This window comes from Leuciscus leuciscus (assembly GCF_965113295.1).
Source record: "Leuciscus leuciscus genome assembly, chromosome: 5".
NCBI classification, from domain to species: Eukaryota; Metazoa; Chordata; class Actinopteri; order Cypriniformes; family Leuciscidae; genus Leuciscus; species Leuciscus leuciscus.
The window spans coordinates 39,686,780-39,702,632 of record NC_138729.1 but is presented as its reverse complement, the minus strand read 5'-3'; the positions used below and the strand labels follow the sequence as shown (position 1 = coordinate 39,702,632).

The window sequence follows — 15,853 nt, the reverse complement described above, 5'->3', positions numbered from 1 at the left end:
TAAATAAAAAATAATTTACTTTTATTTAGTTTCATTTGTACCAGCTGCTTTGATCGTGCAGACAGAAAACACTGTGCTACCAGGTGTCAGAGGAATGTCTTTCATCTGGTATTGTTTGATTCAAAATGCAATTTTATTGCAATATTCAACGAAAGTAGTTATCCCATCAGGCTTTGGAGGAGGTGTTCAGAAGGGATGCATTCAAGAAGTGAGATGAAAATTTACTGACCACAACAGGGAAAAAAACACAGCACTTTTCAATACAAACAACAGGTATAGATTTTCCTCAGTAGAAAATTAAGTGATACAGTTTGAACCAATCCATGAGCAGATTGAAATCACAGCCCCAGAGGCAGCATTGCATGTCCGGATCTCAGAGAGTTCAAGGTCAAAATGACAGATGAAAGGCTGTTGTAAGCCTGTGTGTGTTTGTTCTGTGTGTGTATGTCTTTTCCCAAGTTCACTCCACAGAAATATGGACAGAGAACAGAGAAAACGAAAAATTATTCAGTCCTCATGGATGTTGAAAAGCTTGGCCACCTCATTCAGATCTGTATGTTCCTCTCCATCTTTGATTATCTACAAATAAAGACAAAACAACAAATTAACAATCTTTATCAGAGAAACTATGAAGGTAATATGATGCCATAAAGAATCACATGCGCAGGGTAAGATTTGTGAAAGTGTACATGAGATTGCAAGCGCAAGTTAAATTTGCATGCGCAAGAGAAGATTTGTAAAGGTGTAAATCGCCTTTCAATACTAAAATGAGTTATAATAATATTTTTATCCTTTAACGTGTATTTTAAGGGCATATTTAAATTATGCACCATTTATCACCTGCAATGCCATTGTGTAACCACTAGATTGCTGTATAGCCCTATATATAAACATTTCAAGATGCTGTGTGTTCCCTGGTTGCTGGGTTTTTATTAAGACATAACTAGTTACTTTTTGTCAAAGTTGAGTTTATGTTGATTTAGTATCAGTTTTTAATGAGTCAAATCTGGACACAGAGAAAGCATTTTGTTATTCATACTAGCTATATATAATAGCTTGATGCTTGATCAGTCACACGAAAGTAATCAGAATCAATATCGACCAACATTTCAAAATATATAATTGAGTGTTAAATACCATGAAAAGAGACATGATGTGAAAAACACTGCATCAGAATAGTATTATTACATAAAGAATGGGTATTAAATTATTTGATTGTAAAGTTTAACATAAATTCGGTGGTGTAACAGATTATATATAAAATTTCAATCCAATAAAGTTAACACCAGCTCGAAATTCAGTGTGAATGTCAGTCAGCCTATTGGTGCACAGCTTATTAAGCAATCATGATTTATTTATTTATTTAACATGTATGCGTGCATTGGCGACTGGTGTTTATTGAACCAATCAGATAAGAGTAAATCGAGAGTCAGCGAGAAGCTCATTTGATTGGCTACATGAAGAAGGTGGACCCGCCCTCCTCTTCGCACTTGCAAAACTCAGTGAGTAAGAGAATCGTGCCAAAACTGTAAGCGCAGGTAAAAGAAAGACGCAACTGTACAAATCGGGTTATTTCAGGAACTTTTTTCCCCATGGACACAACAAGTCATTCAGACATTTGCAACAGTTTTTTTTTTTTTCACACAAAGGTTGGTTTTATGTGATCAGTCTGTTTTGCAGTTCCTGACTTTGTTGTTTTCGCGTGCAAATTACTGTTCACAGGCCAGCAATGCTTTTGGCCGCATTTGTGCGCAAAAAAACGTGCCAAAAGTATAGGTGCGGAAAAATGGAAGTCAGAGGAATACAGATCCTATTTATTTTGCGTTAGCATGAAGCTGCAGCTTCACAATACATGAATTACACTTACGAATAATAGTAAAATGCTGCAAATATTTTTTTTCTTACACTTGAAAGGCGATTTACACCTTTACAAATCTTCTCTTGCACATGCAAATTTAATTTCTGCTTGCAAACTTATGTACACTTTCCCAAATCTTACCCTGCACATGCGATTCTTTATGGCATCATATTACCTTCATAAGAAACACTGAAATGAAGATGAATGGACAAAGGGAATGATATCTCTGCTCACCTTCCTTGCGATGGGCATTCTGTTGAAGACGTTCCACAGAACGATACCGACCACCACTTTGTCCCTCAGGTAAAATATCACTCCCTTCCCATAATCCTCCTTCTGCTGGATAGGAGGTGGAGGGGCCGCTGTTCCTGCCTTAAACGCCCCGGCAACCTCCTCCGTCTCACTCTCGGAACGGATTCCGGTACCTATAAACAGAGAAAACTTTGGGGGTTTTTTGTGCATTTTTGTTTGCACTCTGCTATTGAATGCAAATGATGATGATTGATACTTTATTAATCCCATTCAAGAAATTCAAGGCATCCAGTACCACAAAAGGTCACAATATACCACAAAAGGATACAATATCAAAAAAAGTAATAGCTAACTCTTGCTGAAAATGGTGTTTATGTGGTGTTTCAATAGCAAATGTTTGTGTACCTGATTGTTCGGTTGCAGCTTTTGGTGTGTCCTTGGCCGTGGCTTTAGCAAACACTCCCACGGTGGGCAGACTGCTGTCCACTATACCGATGGCTTCATATCCAACATCTGGTCCTAGATCACTCCTGAAGACAGGACAAATTGTGAGTGCTACATTATGCTTCAGGGTTCCCACTTTCATGAACGCCAGATTCAAGGACTTTTTAAAATCACCTTTTATTTTATATCAAGCACAATAAAGACAATAAAGGTGGGTTTGTTACTGCCAATCTGGACAGTATCAAAGATCTACTATACTATAAAATACTGTGTTATTCATTACTGCAGCAATGTTAAGCCATATACTGACAAATAAAATATAATTTAAGTGGCATATGACCTTTTTAAAATCCAATGAGGGAGGGCTAGTACAGTGTGTATGAGAGTGCGACCGAGATGAGAACGAGACATGTAGATTGCCGCTTTCTTATTCATGCTTATCCATTTTTATGATCCAAACAACATGTTTTGACAAAAAAAAACAAAAAAACTAATTTTAGCCTTTAAACCATTTAAGAAAAGGGATGAGTCAAAATGCTAAAAGATTATACATATTAATTTAAAATATTATTATATACAATATTCTAGATACCTTATTATTTAAAAATTTTTAAAGCACATTATCTTCATTTCAATCCACTGGTTAACATTTACAACACTACGTATAAGCTATGTAAGAATATGGGTCATTCTTCGCAGATTGATCTGAACAAAAACAGCAGAATTGAATTCATTGGATGGCGCTTATGGAACAGCAGAAAAATATTGGTTTCCCCAGTTACCTCCGTAATTGACAACACTTTATTAAGCATTATTCATTGGAATTTTGATTAGCCAATTTTTATGTAGCTCAGTACTGAGCTAAGCAACATTTCATTTGCACTTCTCTGATATTGAGCTAGTTAAACAGCTCTACGCCTCTCATGTGTTCATCATGCAGGGCTGGCTGTGCCTGCTTTTTTTCAAGGTTTTTCCTACTTTCCCCCCAATTCGGCAGCGATGTTTCGTTCTGGCTTTGGCAGTGCATAAAGACCAATTTTTAAAATAAGCAAATTTAGTTTGTTTAATTCAAGCACTTTCACTTTCTTATGTTTTGGATACTTTCTAGTCCTTGAAACCATGTGTCTGAATTTAAAGTACTTTCAAGAAACCCTGATACTATTAAAAACACATATTAAAAGGTGAGTTTGTTGAAGATGTGTGGTTACCAGAACATAGACTGATGCCAATAGGGTTTGTTGGCTCCAGTCATGTTCTCTCCAGCCAGTCTGCCGCTGACCACCGCGTGATCATGGTGCTCCACACGCCGGCGGCCCAGCCTGATGTCATAAAAACATGCAGCATCCCCTGCCTAGAACACAAACAAAGAGGAACCTTGATTATCATGTCAAAATTGAGATTCAGAACTAGTACAGTTCCTATGAAAACTGAGCCATTCATCTCCTTCGTTCTTTAGGACATTCGTGTCTAAATACCGACACTTTAGTAGTATAAGATCCTCCTCTCTGCCCTTTCATAAGTTTTGCCGGAAAAAAACTCAGCCCTACGACTACGTACCACCCAGATGTTGGAGCGAGCCTGGAGCTCAGCGTTAACACGGTACCCTCCGAAATCAGAGTCCACCTCCAGCCCGCCTGATTTGGCAAGTTCCACACTGGGCTCCAAACCAACTGCTGCCACAATGTGGTCAGTCTTCACCTAAAACAACAACACGAGAAAAAAAGCCTCATTGTTTTTATTTAGCATAATACAAATACTGTATAACCATAAAACACTGTAAATTAGCAAACAGATGATCAGGCCATGTTATGATTGGCTGACGGATAAGCAGACTCACCACTCGTCCATCCTTCAGTTTGATCTCCAATTGGTCATTTTTGTAGCTCACATTTTTCACTAGAGCATCCGGGATAACGTTCACACCCTCTATGAGTGGTCAAAAGGTTAGCTGTGGTCAACTTTTGGCTTTCAAACTTTTCAAAATGCCTATATTTTGAATTTGGACATTTGAAGTTAAAGGAAGCAATTCCAGCGTCCTTTATTAATTTTCTTACCTTTCCGGACTTTCTCAGTGGTCCAGTTACTCAAGTATTCAGGCAGTACTTTTCCCATGTTACCCTTCTCTGGGAACATCTGGATCACCTCTAAACCAGGGTCCGCAGCTAAAAAGAGGGAGAGAAAAATAAAGCGACGGCAAAAACAAGGAGAAAGGAAAATTCAGTCATTTTTTTAAAAAGACATCCATATTTATATGAAAGCCAACCCCAGCCCTTATAACAAGATAACACAATTGCTAATTATATGACCAAACTTGTAAATAATAATGTGTTCTATAATGTAATCTATTATATGACACATTCTAATATAATATAATATAATCTGACTACTTTGATTACTTGGATTACTTTTGAACTGATTTATCATATTGATTTGAATAGGAAAGTCTTGTACCATATTTATATACAATCCAAAGAGAAAGAAAATATATTCCATTTAAAATTTTTTATCAACATGATGATATACATTAAACATCACATTACATCAGGGTTTCCTGAATTGGGGTTTGTGAAGGAACTGCATGTGGTTTATAAGATGATAAAGCAAATAATTAATAAAATCATAATTTTACAATAAAAACAATCCATTTAAAACACTAACACAAAGATCAAACAAAAAGTGTGACCATTAACAACATAATAAAACTGCGGACATGCAAATGTGTTGTTAAATGAATGCCTTAACTATTAACTTAAATTTAATTCAAAGAGGTTCTTCTGAAAAAACAATTCCATCCCTACATTACATGTAAATACAAAATGGCAATTGTGCATTTAATCTGTTTGAAAGACAAAAGCCTTCTAAAGACAAAGTAGTAATACAATGTTAAATGACTCACTGAGTGATAATTCAAATAATAATTCAAATGTGTTAGTCAGGAGTTCACTAGATATGCAGTGTTGAGAAAATTCTCCAGTGGTCATATGCTATGTGGCCTCTTCATTTTGCATGTAATTATAGACTAGAGGCTGTTCTGTGTGTGCAAATCCACAACACCCCAACACACACCCCTCCCCCTTCCTAAAACAAATTACTGTATATAACTTTTCCAAATTTTAAAAGCAGTATGCTTTTTAGAAAGAAAAGCATAAAAGATTAATTGAGTTGAGAATTAATTAAATTGATGGATTAATCCATCAGTTATGAACAATATACTGCTATTGTGTGAATAATATGTGATCATGTAATCAATAAAAAAAGTAACTAATCTGATTATGAGCATTTCAGAACATAATATAATGCAATTACAACTACAACATTTTTGGAATCTTTTTTTTTTTACAATCAACACTTTTGGCTTGATTTTTTTCCCCATCTAAATGACAGCTGAGGGTTTAGACTCACATCTGCGACCCATGGCACATGCAAGCTCGCTGCCGAGGAAACCTCCGCCGATGATGGTAATGGACTTCACCTCCCTGCTGATCTTCTCTAGAGATCTAAAATCTTCAATCTACCAAAAAGACCAAAACATTTCCATTAGTTTTCCAGTTATTACATATTTTTAGGATTTACAGTATAAAGATAAAAAAAAAATTTTACACTTGAACATAATAACTTCGTTTAATATAGAATTATTTCCCCACAATTTGAATTTCCTTGCTATTTCCTGGTTTTCCAGGACTGTAAGAACAAGATATAGAATGTGAGCAACATAGAAGGAAAAAGTATATCAAGAATTTTTTTTTTCAATTGTACACAAGGCTTAATGTAAATTAGTCCTCTGATTAACAAGAAAAAAAATCTACTCTTGCAATTTATGTGCAAAATGCTACAGCGACATTATTAACATAAGGGTGCCCTCCAGCGGTGTTCTGCACATTTACATTTATGAATTTGGCATCTCATGAGATGAGAATATGCACTTAGTAAAAGAGCTCATCTAAAGAAGCATGTTATTTTGGTTCTAACTGTACGGACACTGTAGATTTAGGTATAATCTGATCCCGAATCAAGTGCATTTCAGTCAATTGACAAATATTAAAGTCAAAATGAAACAACATTCACAGCCCATTTAATGTGCATTATTTGAGTGAAATAGGATAATTATTCAGCAAGGAAAGAAATGGGACAAATCATGATTTTTCCATCATCTGAAAAGAAAAGCTTTCAGTGTGTGAGTGATTTATTGCATGTTGATAAAGAAATCTTTTTTCCTTTAGAATAACATGTACCAATGAACTGTGCACAATAAGACCAGGAACATGTATTCAGAACATAAATGGGATCAATATTGATTTCACATATTAATTGGGGATTTGACTTGAACACTACTGCTCCACTCTGGCCAAAATATATGAAGCAAGACATACTTTCCTAAAGAGGGTTGTCCTCTTCTTCACCTCCTGTCCTGCCCTTTCAATCACTTGCAGGTTCCTAGGCACCCCACCTAATACACATACACGTATTCATTTACAGGACAGTCAGCAATAGATTTTACACCCCTGCGTATGTGTTCATGTGCATAGTATATGCGTTTTACCTGTGGCAATCAAGCACTTTTCATAGGAGATCTCTGCACCATCACTCAGTTTGACTTTATTTTCTCTGACATCCATGTGTACCACCTAGACCATAGGTACAAACACACACACAGGGTTATGAGGACAACTCATTCACATTTCACACACATTTAGCAATCCATAAAACATTTTCTCCTCTTCTGCAACTTCAGCATTTTTCAGACTTGTTCAAGTGGACATGATTAAGAGCGCAACTCCACAGCAACATTAAATGCTGGTGTCAGAGTTTCTCACCTTACGGCCCGTGAGCACAGCCACACCCCCATTCTCAACTTTAGCAAGATCCGCGGGACTGATGTAGAACGAGGGAGGCTGGAAGTAAATACTACAACAAAAATAAATAAATTAACATCACGATATATGCAAACAGACTGAACAAAAAAATTTGAAATATGATGCAATTATGACCCTTCGACAAAAAAGTCAGTGTATCAGTGTTAGGTCTGATTTAAGTGGTCTGGAACACTCTTGTCACACACCTCCTCTCTTTGCCATTCCATTGTTTGAAGCGCAGTGTTTCAGTGACCTTGGGGTCATCAGAGAACCAGAGTTCTTTAGAGAGAGGGGGTCTCATGTAGGGATGTTCAGACTCCTCTGTTACAATCAACACCTGTATAACAAACACACACAGGACACACACACTTTAATACATAGATATGTTTTGCAGATGGGATTTAGAATGGGCTTATCTGTGGTTCATAATTATTATTATTTTAAATTGGAAGAAAAATAAAGGTTTCCACAAAATGTATTTTTAGGGCTCTTAGAAATTATGTAAACTTGTGCACCGAAGATATTAATTAAATACATTTAATGAAACTTGATGTTTATATTATTCACCAAATTTGATTATATTACTCTTTCTGCTTTCCAAATACTGGTCATATTAACTGATTCACTGTGATTATTCTACTGCCATCACTAGTTTCTTTAGTACAATGACAATATAAAAGCATTTTATTCAATTTTAAAAACGATGATTTAATTTTGTTGTCTTTACAATATTACATGTCCTGTATTATTTTCTATATTACTGCTATTAATATGTCTTTATCTTTAAGAAAGGAAGCCTCACACAAGGTCACTCATCCTCATATTTAGGGGTTCTTGGCAAACCCGTTTAAGTGATTGTATTGATGAACTATTTATGATTACAATACTTGAGCGTAAATGCTGCCAAACTACTACTAAACGGACAGACTCACCCTGGCACCAGGGTCGCGTGCCCGAATGGACCGAGCTGCAGCGAATGAAGCTGTGCCTCCACCAATCAGCAGATAGGGAGCATGTTCAGGGACATCTAAGTGAGCAGCAGTGGGTTCAAGGGGCACAGCAGCAGAAGCTGGCTCAGGATCTGCAGCTGGTTAAAGAAAGACAAATTTAGTACAAACACACATACACAAACAAGCATTTATGAATAACTTGACATGTATCGTGAATTAGCCATGTGAGTGCGCTTAACATTATCTGTACAAGAATACGTGAGTGATCTCAGGAACACAGCGCTAGATGAGGGGAGAGATTAGCATTTTTATAGTAATATTAGTGCAAACGATACATCGAATAATCTGGAAACACGGCTGCAAATTGGTCATAAGTGTGTGACCTTGTACAATTAGCATTAGCCATTAGCATTAAATCAGTCACACTTTGACACAACAAACGTTCAAAGCATGAAATGGCTGAGTGGGGGAAGAAAGATAAGGCCTTGAAAAGACGTGAGGACAATGTGGTTTATATAGACAAGAAAAACAAATGATCTTCACTGATAAAGGAAATAACCAACCAAAGACAGACCAAGACACAATCTAGTCAAACAACTCAAAAAAGATCATATGTAGCCTTAAAAATAAAAAGGTGTAGTAATAGAAAGTTTTGAATAGGTGTCCATATGTGTCAATGAAGTAATTATCAGTATATTTTATCGGTAACATGTTTATATTGCAGAACTGATTCCCATCCAGTCAAAACTGGACTCTTACCACTCTCAGAAACAGATGAAGCCTCTGGAACATGCTCAGCGATGATTACAGGTGTGGGCTCGGTTTCTTAATCACGATGTTAGAGGAGAGGAAAGATGTTAACCTCAATATCCAAAATAAAAGTATTTTCCTCCTTAAAAATCCTGGATTTCCATGCAGATGTGTCAATCTTACCACTCTCAACTACAGGAGCTAAGGGCTCTTCACTCTGTAGAACTGCAGGAGCTTCTTCAACAGGTTCCGTTACAGGGACTTCAATGACTGATTCCGCTACAGAGGCTTCAACAAGTTCCGTTACTGGAGCTTCTACGATGGGTTCCGGAATAGAAGATTCTACAATGGGTTCGGTTACAGGTTCTTCCACAAAGGGTTCAGTTATGGGAGCTTCTGGAACAGGTTCAGCTTCAGGGGACTCCACAATAGCTTCTGTTACAGGAGGTTCTTCAACAGAAGGTTCTGTTGAGGTTGGTTCTTCAGCAACAGGCTCTAATGCCACAGACGAGCAAAACACAAGATTGTTTGACTGAGACAGAAGATGCACCAAAACAATCCTCCACTCCATCTTCCTCAGCTCTTACCACTTATAACTGGCTCTGGAGATGGTTCTGGGATGGATTCCAGAGGTGCTGCAACATCTAAAGCAGGATTACGAGCAGATAACTGACTTTAAAAAAAATACCTAGCATTTTTCATTGCTCTGAATCCTAACATTTTCAAGCTTTGATAGGTTGTATGAGTACGGTTCTTCTGGTGAAAAAGGAAAAATGTAAGGATCCAGGATCAGGAATGAATTTGTCAGAAAAGGGTAAAAACATAAGGAAAAGGACAATAGTTATTGGTGAATGTGAAGGTATCATAGTCTTCATCCACTTCCTTCCTTAGTTGGAAAAGTTTCTGTGTGAGATTCCATGAAAGGATCCTGATGTTTTATGGAGGACTACCATGTTACCATGAAGTGCATCAATTCTCAGGAATCTTCTCTCAGACTTCATTACTGTTACATTAAACCAAGATTCTTATTTAAAAAAAACTCAAAGCTCCTCTTTGCCATTTTTCTTTAAACACTCGTAGCTGATAGTTCATTCTGAGGCTGGGTCAATGTGTCGATGCCAATCAAAAAGTCCAACAGAAACTTATGAGGAACATGCGCATTAACAGATTTTTTTTTTCAAAACAAGTTCCAGAAGATGAGAGTTTCTCCAAAACTTCAGCTTCATTGTGTCAGCAGAGGACAAGACAGACAATCCGAACAAATGGGTATAGTCAAGCCATCTAAAAATCTTTCCAAATATTTTAACAGGAATAAAGTAGTTAAAGCAAGACAAAACAGCTCTCTTCAAAACATCTAAGAGTTAGTAGGACGAACAGAAAAAGGAAGACAAAAATAGTGGTGTTCTTGTGGTGGAAATGTTTGGTTGGTGACAGACAATGTGTGAAGCAAAGTACACAACTGACAAGTGAAAGACGTGATGAAGAAGAGCCTCAGGCATATCCATCAAGGATGAAAGAACTTCATAGAACATCACCTCAATCCAACCAATCTTGGCCCAACGGCAGAAAGAAAACGGATTCATTTTGTACAATTTAAACCTCTCAATTTGAAAAAGCACAGTAGATGAAATTTAGAATAAAAACAATGGATAGTCAATTGGTTGGGTGAGGAACGTCGATGGAGTTACCCACAAGGCAGTCACACAAAAACAAATGCTCAGAGTCAAACACTTGATATAGAGGAGACAGTTCACCATGTATGAGCAGAGGTGGAAGGTCACGGTGACAATTCTAAAGATAGCTAACAGTTTACACTTACCATTCCTGGCAGATGCTTATTTAGAGTTATTTAAAGTTTATTTAAGGTTATTTAGAGGCAAGTGTATATATGATGCAGAAATATTAGGAGAGTTAAAGATGACATTTACACAAATAAAAAGACAGTTAATAGGAACATTAAACAGACAGTCACATGCAGTATGCAGTGTCCCAAGAAGCATGCATAACTGAAAGTGACACTTCATGTACATTTTACCAGTCTTATGTTCACCAAGGCTGCATTTATTTGCTATTGAATTTATATGAAATGCGGTATCAACACAGTAATATTGTGAAATATTACTACAATTTAAAATAAGTTTCTACATTTTTTTTTAATGTAATTTATTTCTGTGATCCAAATCTAAATTTTCAGCATCATTATTCCAGTCTTCAGTGTCACATGATCTTTCAGAAATCATTCTATTATGATGATTTGCTGCTCAAGAAGACACATTATTATTATTATCATCAATGTTGAAACAGTTGTGCTGCCTATGTAACAATGTAAAATTCACAGCTTTCTTATAAAGACCTCAGGGAACTGTGTCAACTTGTGCAAAAAGTTAAACATGACATGAGATGAATCAATGTAACTCCACAACAACTAAATCTTAAAGTTGCAACCTCTTCCTGAGTCTCTCCTTAAGGCTGCACTCAGCTACTGGTCATTTCTGAGATTTTGGATGGGTGAGATTCGCGTGTTTAATTATTGCCGGAGTATCCGAACCTTGTGTAAAGGATCGCCCGCCTTCTGAACGGGGACGGGGAGCAGCAGCTCATTTGCATTTAAAGGTACAAACACAAAAACTGCACATTTTTCTCACACCCAAAAAGGGGCAAATTTGACATGCAGTAATAAATGATCCGTGGGGTATTTTGAGCTAAAACTTCACACACACAAGACATAAGAGACTTATTTTACATCTCTTAAAATTGGCCATAATAGGTCCCCTTTAATGCAATGGAATGAATATTTTTTTCAGCCCTTAAAAAAGAAAAATTGCTTCCTCTGGTAATTAAATGCTAAATTAAAATGGTTCTTATCATGAGAAATTAAGTTTTCATTGATTTTCCTATAATGGCATTTGAAAACTGATTTATAAAACTTCCTGTCTAGCCAAAAAATAAATAAATTTGATACTAGTTAAAACTCATTCTGAACCACTACAGTCGCAAAAAGCTAAAAGTAGTAAACTTGGAAAAACTAGATTAGGAGTGATTTTACCTAAACAAATCTTGACTAAAATTATAAGTGGAAGTGCAGAAAAAATAATAAAACAAACTGTTTGATATGATCTCTTTCAGATTATATTATTTTTACTAAATCAACTGATTTTACTCTGATAAAACCGAGATAGTTAAGCAATGTTATGTTATGTTGCACATACCAAAATGAAGACACTAAACATGCAATCAGATTTCCAAATGGAAGTGTTGTGTCATCATGCATGAACAGGACATTGTGTGCATGTTAATACCCATGTGAGCCACAGTAACATAGACAAATACAATCCAGAGCCATGATACCTCAGAGCACAACAGTATTGGTTATCTTACGTTTTCATCTTTGTTTTCCAATCAAAATTTGAATTTTTAAAAATTTCAAATAAGAAAGTCATCCAATAATTGACATATTTAAGCTAAAGCTTCAGTAATGGACTGCAGTGCTCTGTGTGCAAGGCTGTGAATGTGCACATATAGCAGTGTATAGAAATAACCTCTCACCTTCTTTTGATTCTGCCACAACTTCAGCTGAAACACAAAAGACAACATACCACTGAATTAAACTTCTCCGATACATATTAATATTATTTTTTCACATCTGTGCTGCAGACAACAGTAAATTAAAGACAAAAAAACATTTTTTATATGTTAAGAAACAGGCCTAAGTTAAGCCATCAAGAATTCTTTAAGATGAAAATATACTAATTGAAACAACTGATAACTGCTAATTAAATGAGACCAGTGATTCATGTCTACATGTGATTAGTGTAATCACTTACCTACAGCCTCAGCTGCTTGTGGCTCTTGTTTAGGCCTACTGGCAATTTCTATGATACGCTCCTTATATCTTTCCTTGTCCCCTGATAGAGTGCGGTATGTCTTCAAACACACAAACAAATAAACAACACTCATTTTGAACTCTGCAAATATGAGAATCAACATCATATATAAAAACATTTGGAAAGCAAAAGCTATGAGGTCAAAAAAAATGTGAGAACGTTTATGATTGAAATTATAACATTATTTACTACACTGAAGAAAACTGATGCAACCTTTCATCCATAGTCTGAAATGGAGGTGCTGAGAAACTGCTATACAAGCAAACATAATCAAGCTTATTAACCTGTTTCACCAAGAGCACTTCGCATCAGTCTCTTGTGTGATAAAGTCTGCTACATGTAAATGATTACCAGTTATATTCATGGAACACCACTAACATCAGATTTTTTTTTAAAGCAACTGAGAATGCAGTTTAACTGGCAGAGCATAGCAAAGCAACGCTATTTATATCTTGTATATCAATATATCTTGAGCATCCTTTAGAAAAAAAATTAACAAACTATGTTTTATTACAATATTACAAACTAACCACAACCCACACAAGAACAGTAATGATTTGAATATCAGTAAAAGTTGAAGCAACTATGCTAGAAATAAATATTCATTGTATTGTCAATATGGGGCTGATGAAGAATCCAATAATAAAGGGGTACTTACATAAACTCCCCCCCCCAGAAATGTTGCTCCAACCAGGACGTAATACAGAGTGTTTTCCCCTCCTTTTGGCCCTGATGACATCTGGGCTTTTTGAACCATATCCAGCCTTCTACCATGTCTCAGCACTGAAAAGTCAATCATAAAAACAAAAATTCTTAATTCTTTATAAAAGAAGTCTGCTCAAACTCATTGTACTGATGTCACACTTAAATCAAATATAGCCTACATATGGTATATGGTTATCCATTTCTTTATGAACTCCAGAATAAAAATATCTTTACATAAACTTTAAACCAATATTTAATGTTCATGTATTTATTTAGTTGATAAGCATCCATGTAATAAGCATGATAGTAGTATACAGTCAGCCTATCTTAAAGGGATAGTTCATCCAAAAATAGAAAATTCTGTCATTAATTACTCACCCTAATGACGTTCCAATTTCAAACCCGTAAGACTTTCGTTCATCTTCGGAACATAAATTAAGATATTTTTGATGAAATCTGAGAGCTTTCTGTCCCTCAGTTGACAGCTACGCAACTGAAACTTTGACACTTCAAAAAGTTCATACAGAGATCATAAACTGACCCATACGAATTGAGTGGTTTAGTCAAAAATCTTCTGAAGAGACACAATCACTTTATATGATGAACAAATTTAATTTAGGTTTTTATTCACATATAAGCATTCATGAGCTGACACAGTTGTGGTAAACGGAAGCTCAAGCATGTTCCCTTGACCTGCGAGAACCAGTAAGGTCATGAATTACGCAGCACGTTTGAACTTCAGCAAGAACCAATGAAGTTTGTTTTCGTGTGTCAAGCAGGTGCGGTTGAGTTTCTGATTATGCCCGCTGATCAATATTCATATGTGAATAAAACCCTAAATTAAATCCTTTCATCATCTAAAGCGATTGAGTCTCTTAAGAAAATTTACTAAACCGTTTAATTCATATGAATTAGTTTTACTATCTCTTTATTAACTTTTTGAAGCGTCAGTTGCGTAGCTGTCAATGGAGGCATAGAAAGCTCTCAGATTTCATCACAAAGATCTTCATAACCACAATACAGTATTACTGCTGCGGTACAATTCACTTAGTTGAATGACAGCAGCATGGAGTTGTCAGAGCCAAAAATGTATTTGAGGCAGACTTTGACGTTCAACGACCTTGGGCCAAAAATTACAGCAACACTAGCACTCCTGCATTAACCCATATAACTTAAGTCTTTTCGTAAAATAATATTTTTTACAGAATGGCCGCATAGAGTTTTGCTGAAATTGTGTTTGAACATATGCGCTGTGTGACCTCTCAGATAGCTCTAAATGAAACTTTTAGTTGTGTTTATCTATTCAATCCAACTCAGTGTGCTTTATTGAATTGACTATCCACACGGTGAAATAAACGCTTATCCTACCGGTGCCTGGACTTGTGTTTCCATAGAAATTGTGCAAGCCGTTGTTCTGCTAGACTGAAATGAGGTTCACAGGTGATTTGCTGAGCCACAGACTTCTGCCGTTTATCTCAACTTGCCTGATTTCCGCGCATTCTGCAGACACAAAGAGGATGAGGCCCGGGCCAGCGGAGCCAGCTTATTCCACACTGTATTGCACTTAAACATCGCGGCTCTGCTGTGCTTTTCAATAAGACAGCCTTGAGAGGTTCACAGCCACGTTCACCGTGCAACTTTTGCACAAGGCCGGAGACCTTCTCAGGTCACACAGCTCCTGCAGGCGCTTCCGGTTTCCGCTCACGTCCCGCCCCCTCCCTGCACTGATTGGCTGTAGTACTGACGGATTATTAAGTAATTGGTCAGTGTTTCTGTCTGGTAAAATTTCTTAGCGTCACTCCAGAGCTCTCACTGGCTCAGCGGTACCCAATAGACGATTGGCTATTTGTAAAGTACGCCTTAACACTAGAACTACCGGAATTCCATAACTACTAGAACGACCATAGCGGTCATTCTGACCGTTCATACTTTGACGTTCATATGGCCGTACTGAACGTCATTTTCGTCATGTCATATCTATTGTACATGTTATCCTTCTCTTTTCCAATGAAGCTTTTAATTCCTGTCGTCATAGCCCTTAAAACAAGCACAAAAGAAAGTTTTCCCCGACAGGCGCTGCCTCTATTTAAGGGACGTTTTGCGTCAAAATAATATTTTTTTCACCGCACTCACCACGTGAATAGACATGCACAAAAG

The 15,853-nt window shown here is 36.7% G+C and overlaps 1 protein-coding gene across 3 annotated transcripts; it reads right to left on the bottom strand.

The window, feature by feature from the left end:
• Nucleotides 1-6: 6 nt before the first annotated feature.
• Nucleotides 7-15,392, bottom strand: aifm1 (apoptosis inducing factor mitochondrion associated 1). 3 transcript variants are annotated; one of them, XM_082169900.1, is made up of 20 exons: nucleotides 15,181-15,392; nucleotides 13,650-13,774; nucleotides 12,932-13,031; nucleotides 12,654-12,680; nucleotides 9,695-9,751; nucleotides 9,291-9,602; nucleotides 9,117-9,182; nucleotides 8,340-8,494; nucleotides 7,614-7,744; nucleotides 7,369-7,459; nucleotides 7,095-7,179; nucleotides 6,925-7,001; nucleotides 5,957-6,065; nucleotides 4,609-4,716; nucleotides 4,392-4,480; nucleotides 4,112-4,252; nucleotides 3,763-3,905; nucleotides 2,516-2,640; nucleotides 2,093-2,283; nucleotides 7-579 (listed from the first exon to the last, which is right to left on the bottom strand). In XM_082169900.1, the coding sequence occupies exons 1-20, from the start codon at nucleotides 15,266-15,268 to the stop codon at nucleotides 508-510; spliced, it is 2,292 nt and encodes a 763-aa protein (XP_082026026.1). In that variant the 5' UTR covers nucleotides 15,269-15,392; the 3' UTR covers nucleotides 7-507. The 3 variants fall into 3 exon arrangements, with proteins under 3 accessions (XP_082026026.1, XP_082026027.1, XP_082026028.1); XM_082169901.1 differs by lacking the exon at nucleotides 9,695-9,751; XM_082169902.1 differs by lacking the exons at nucleotides 9,117-9,182; nucleotides 9,291-9,602; nucleotides 9,695-9,751 and having other exon boundaries at nucleotides 15,181-15,390.
• Between the last annotated feature and the right edge of the window lie 461 nt (nucleotides 15,393-15,853).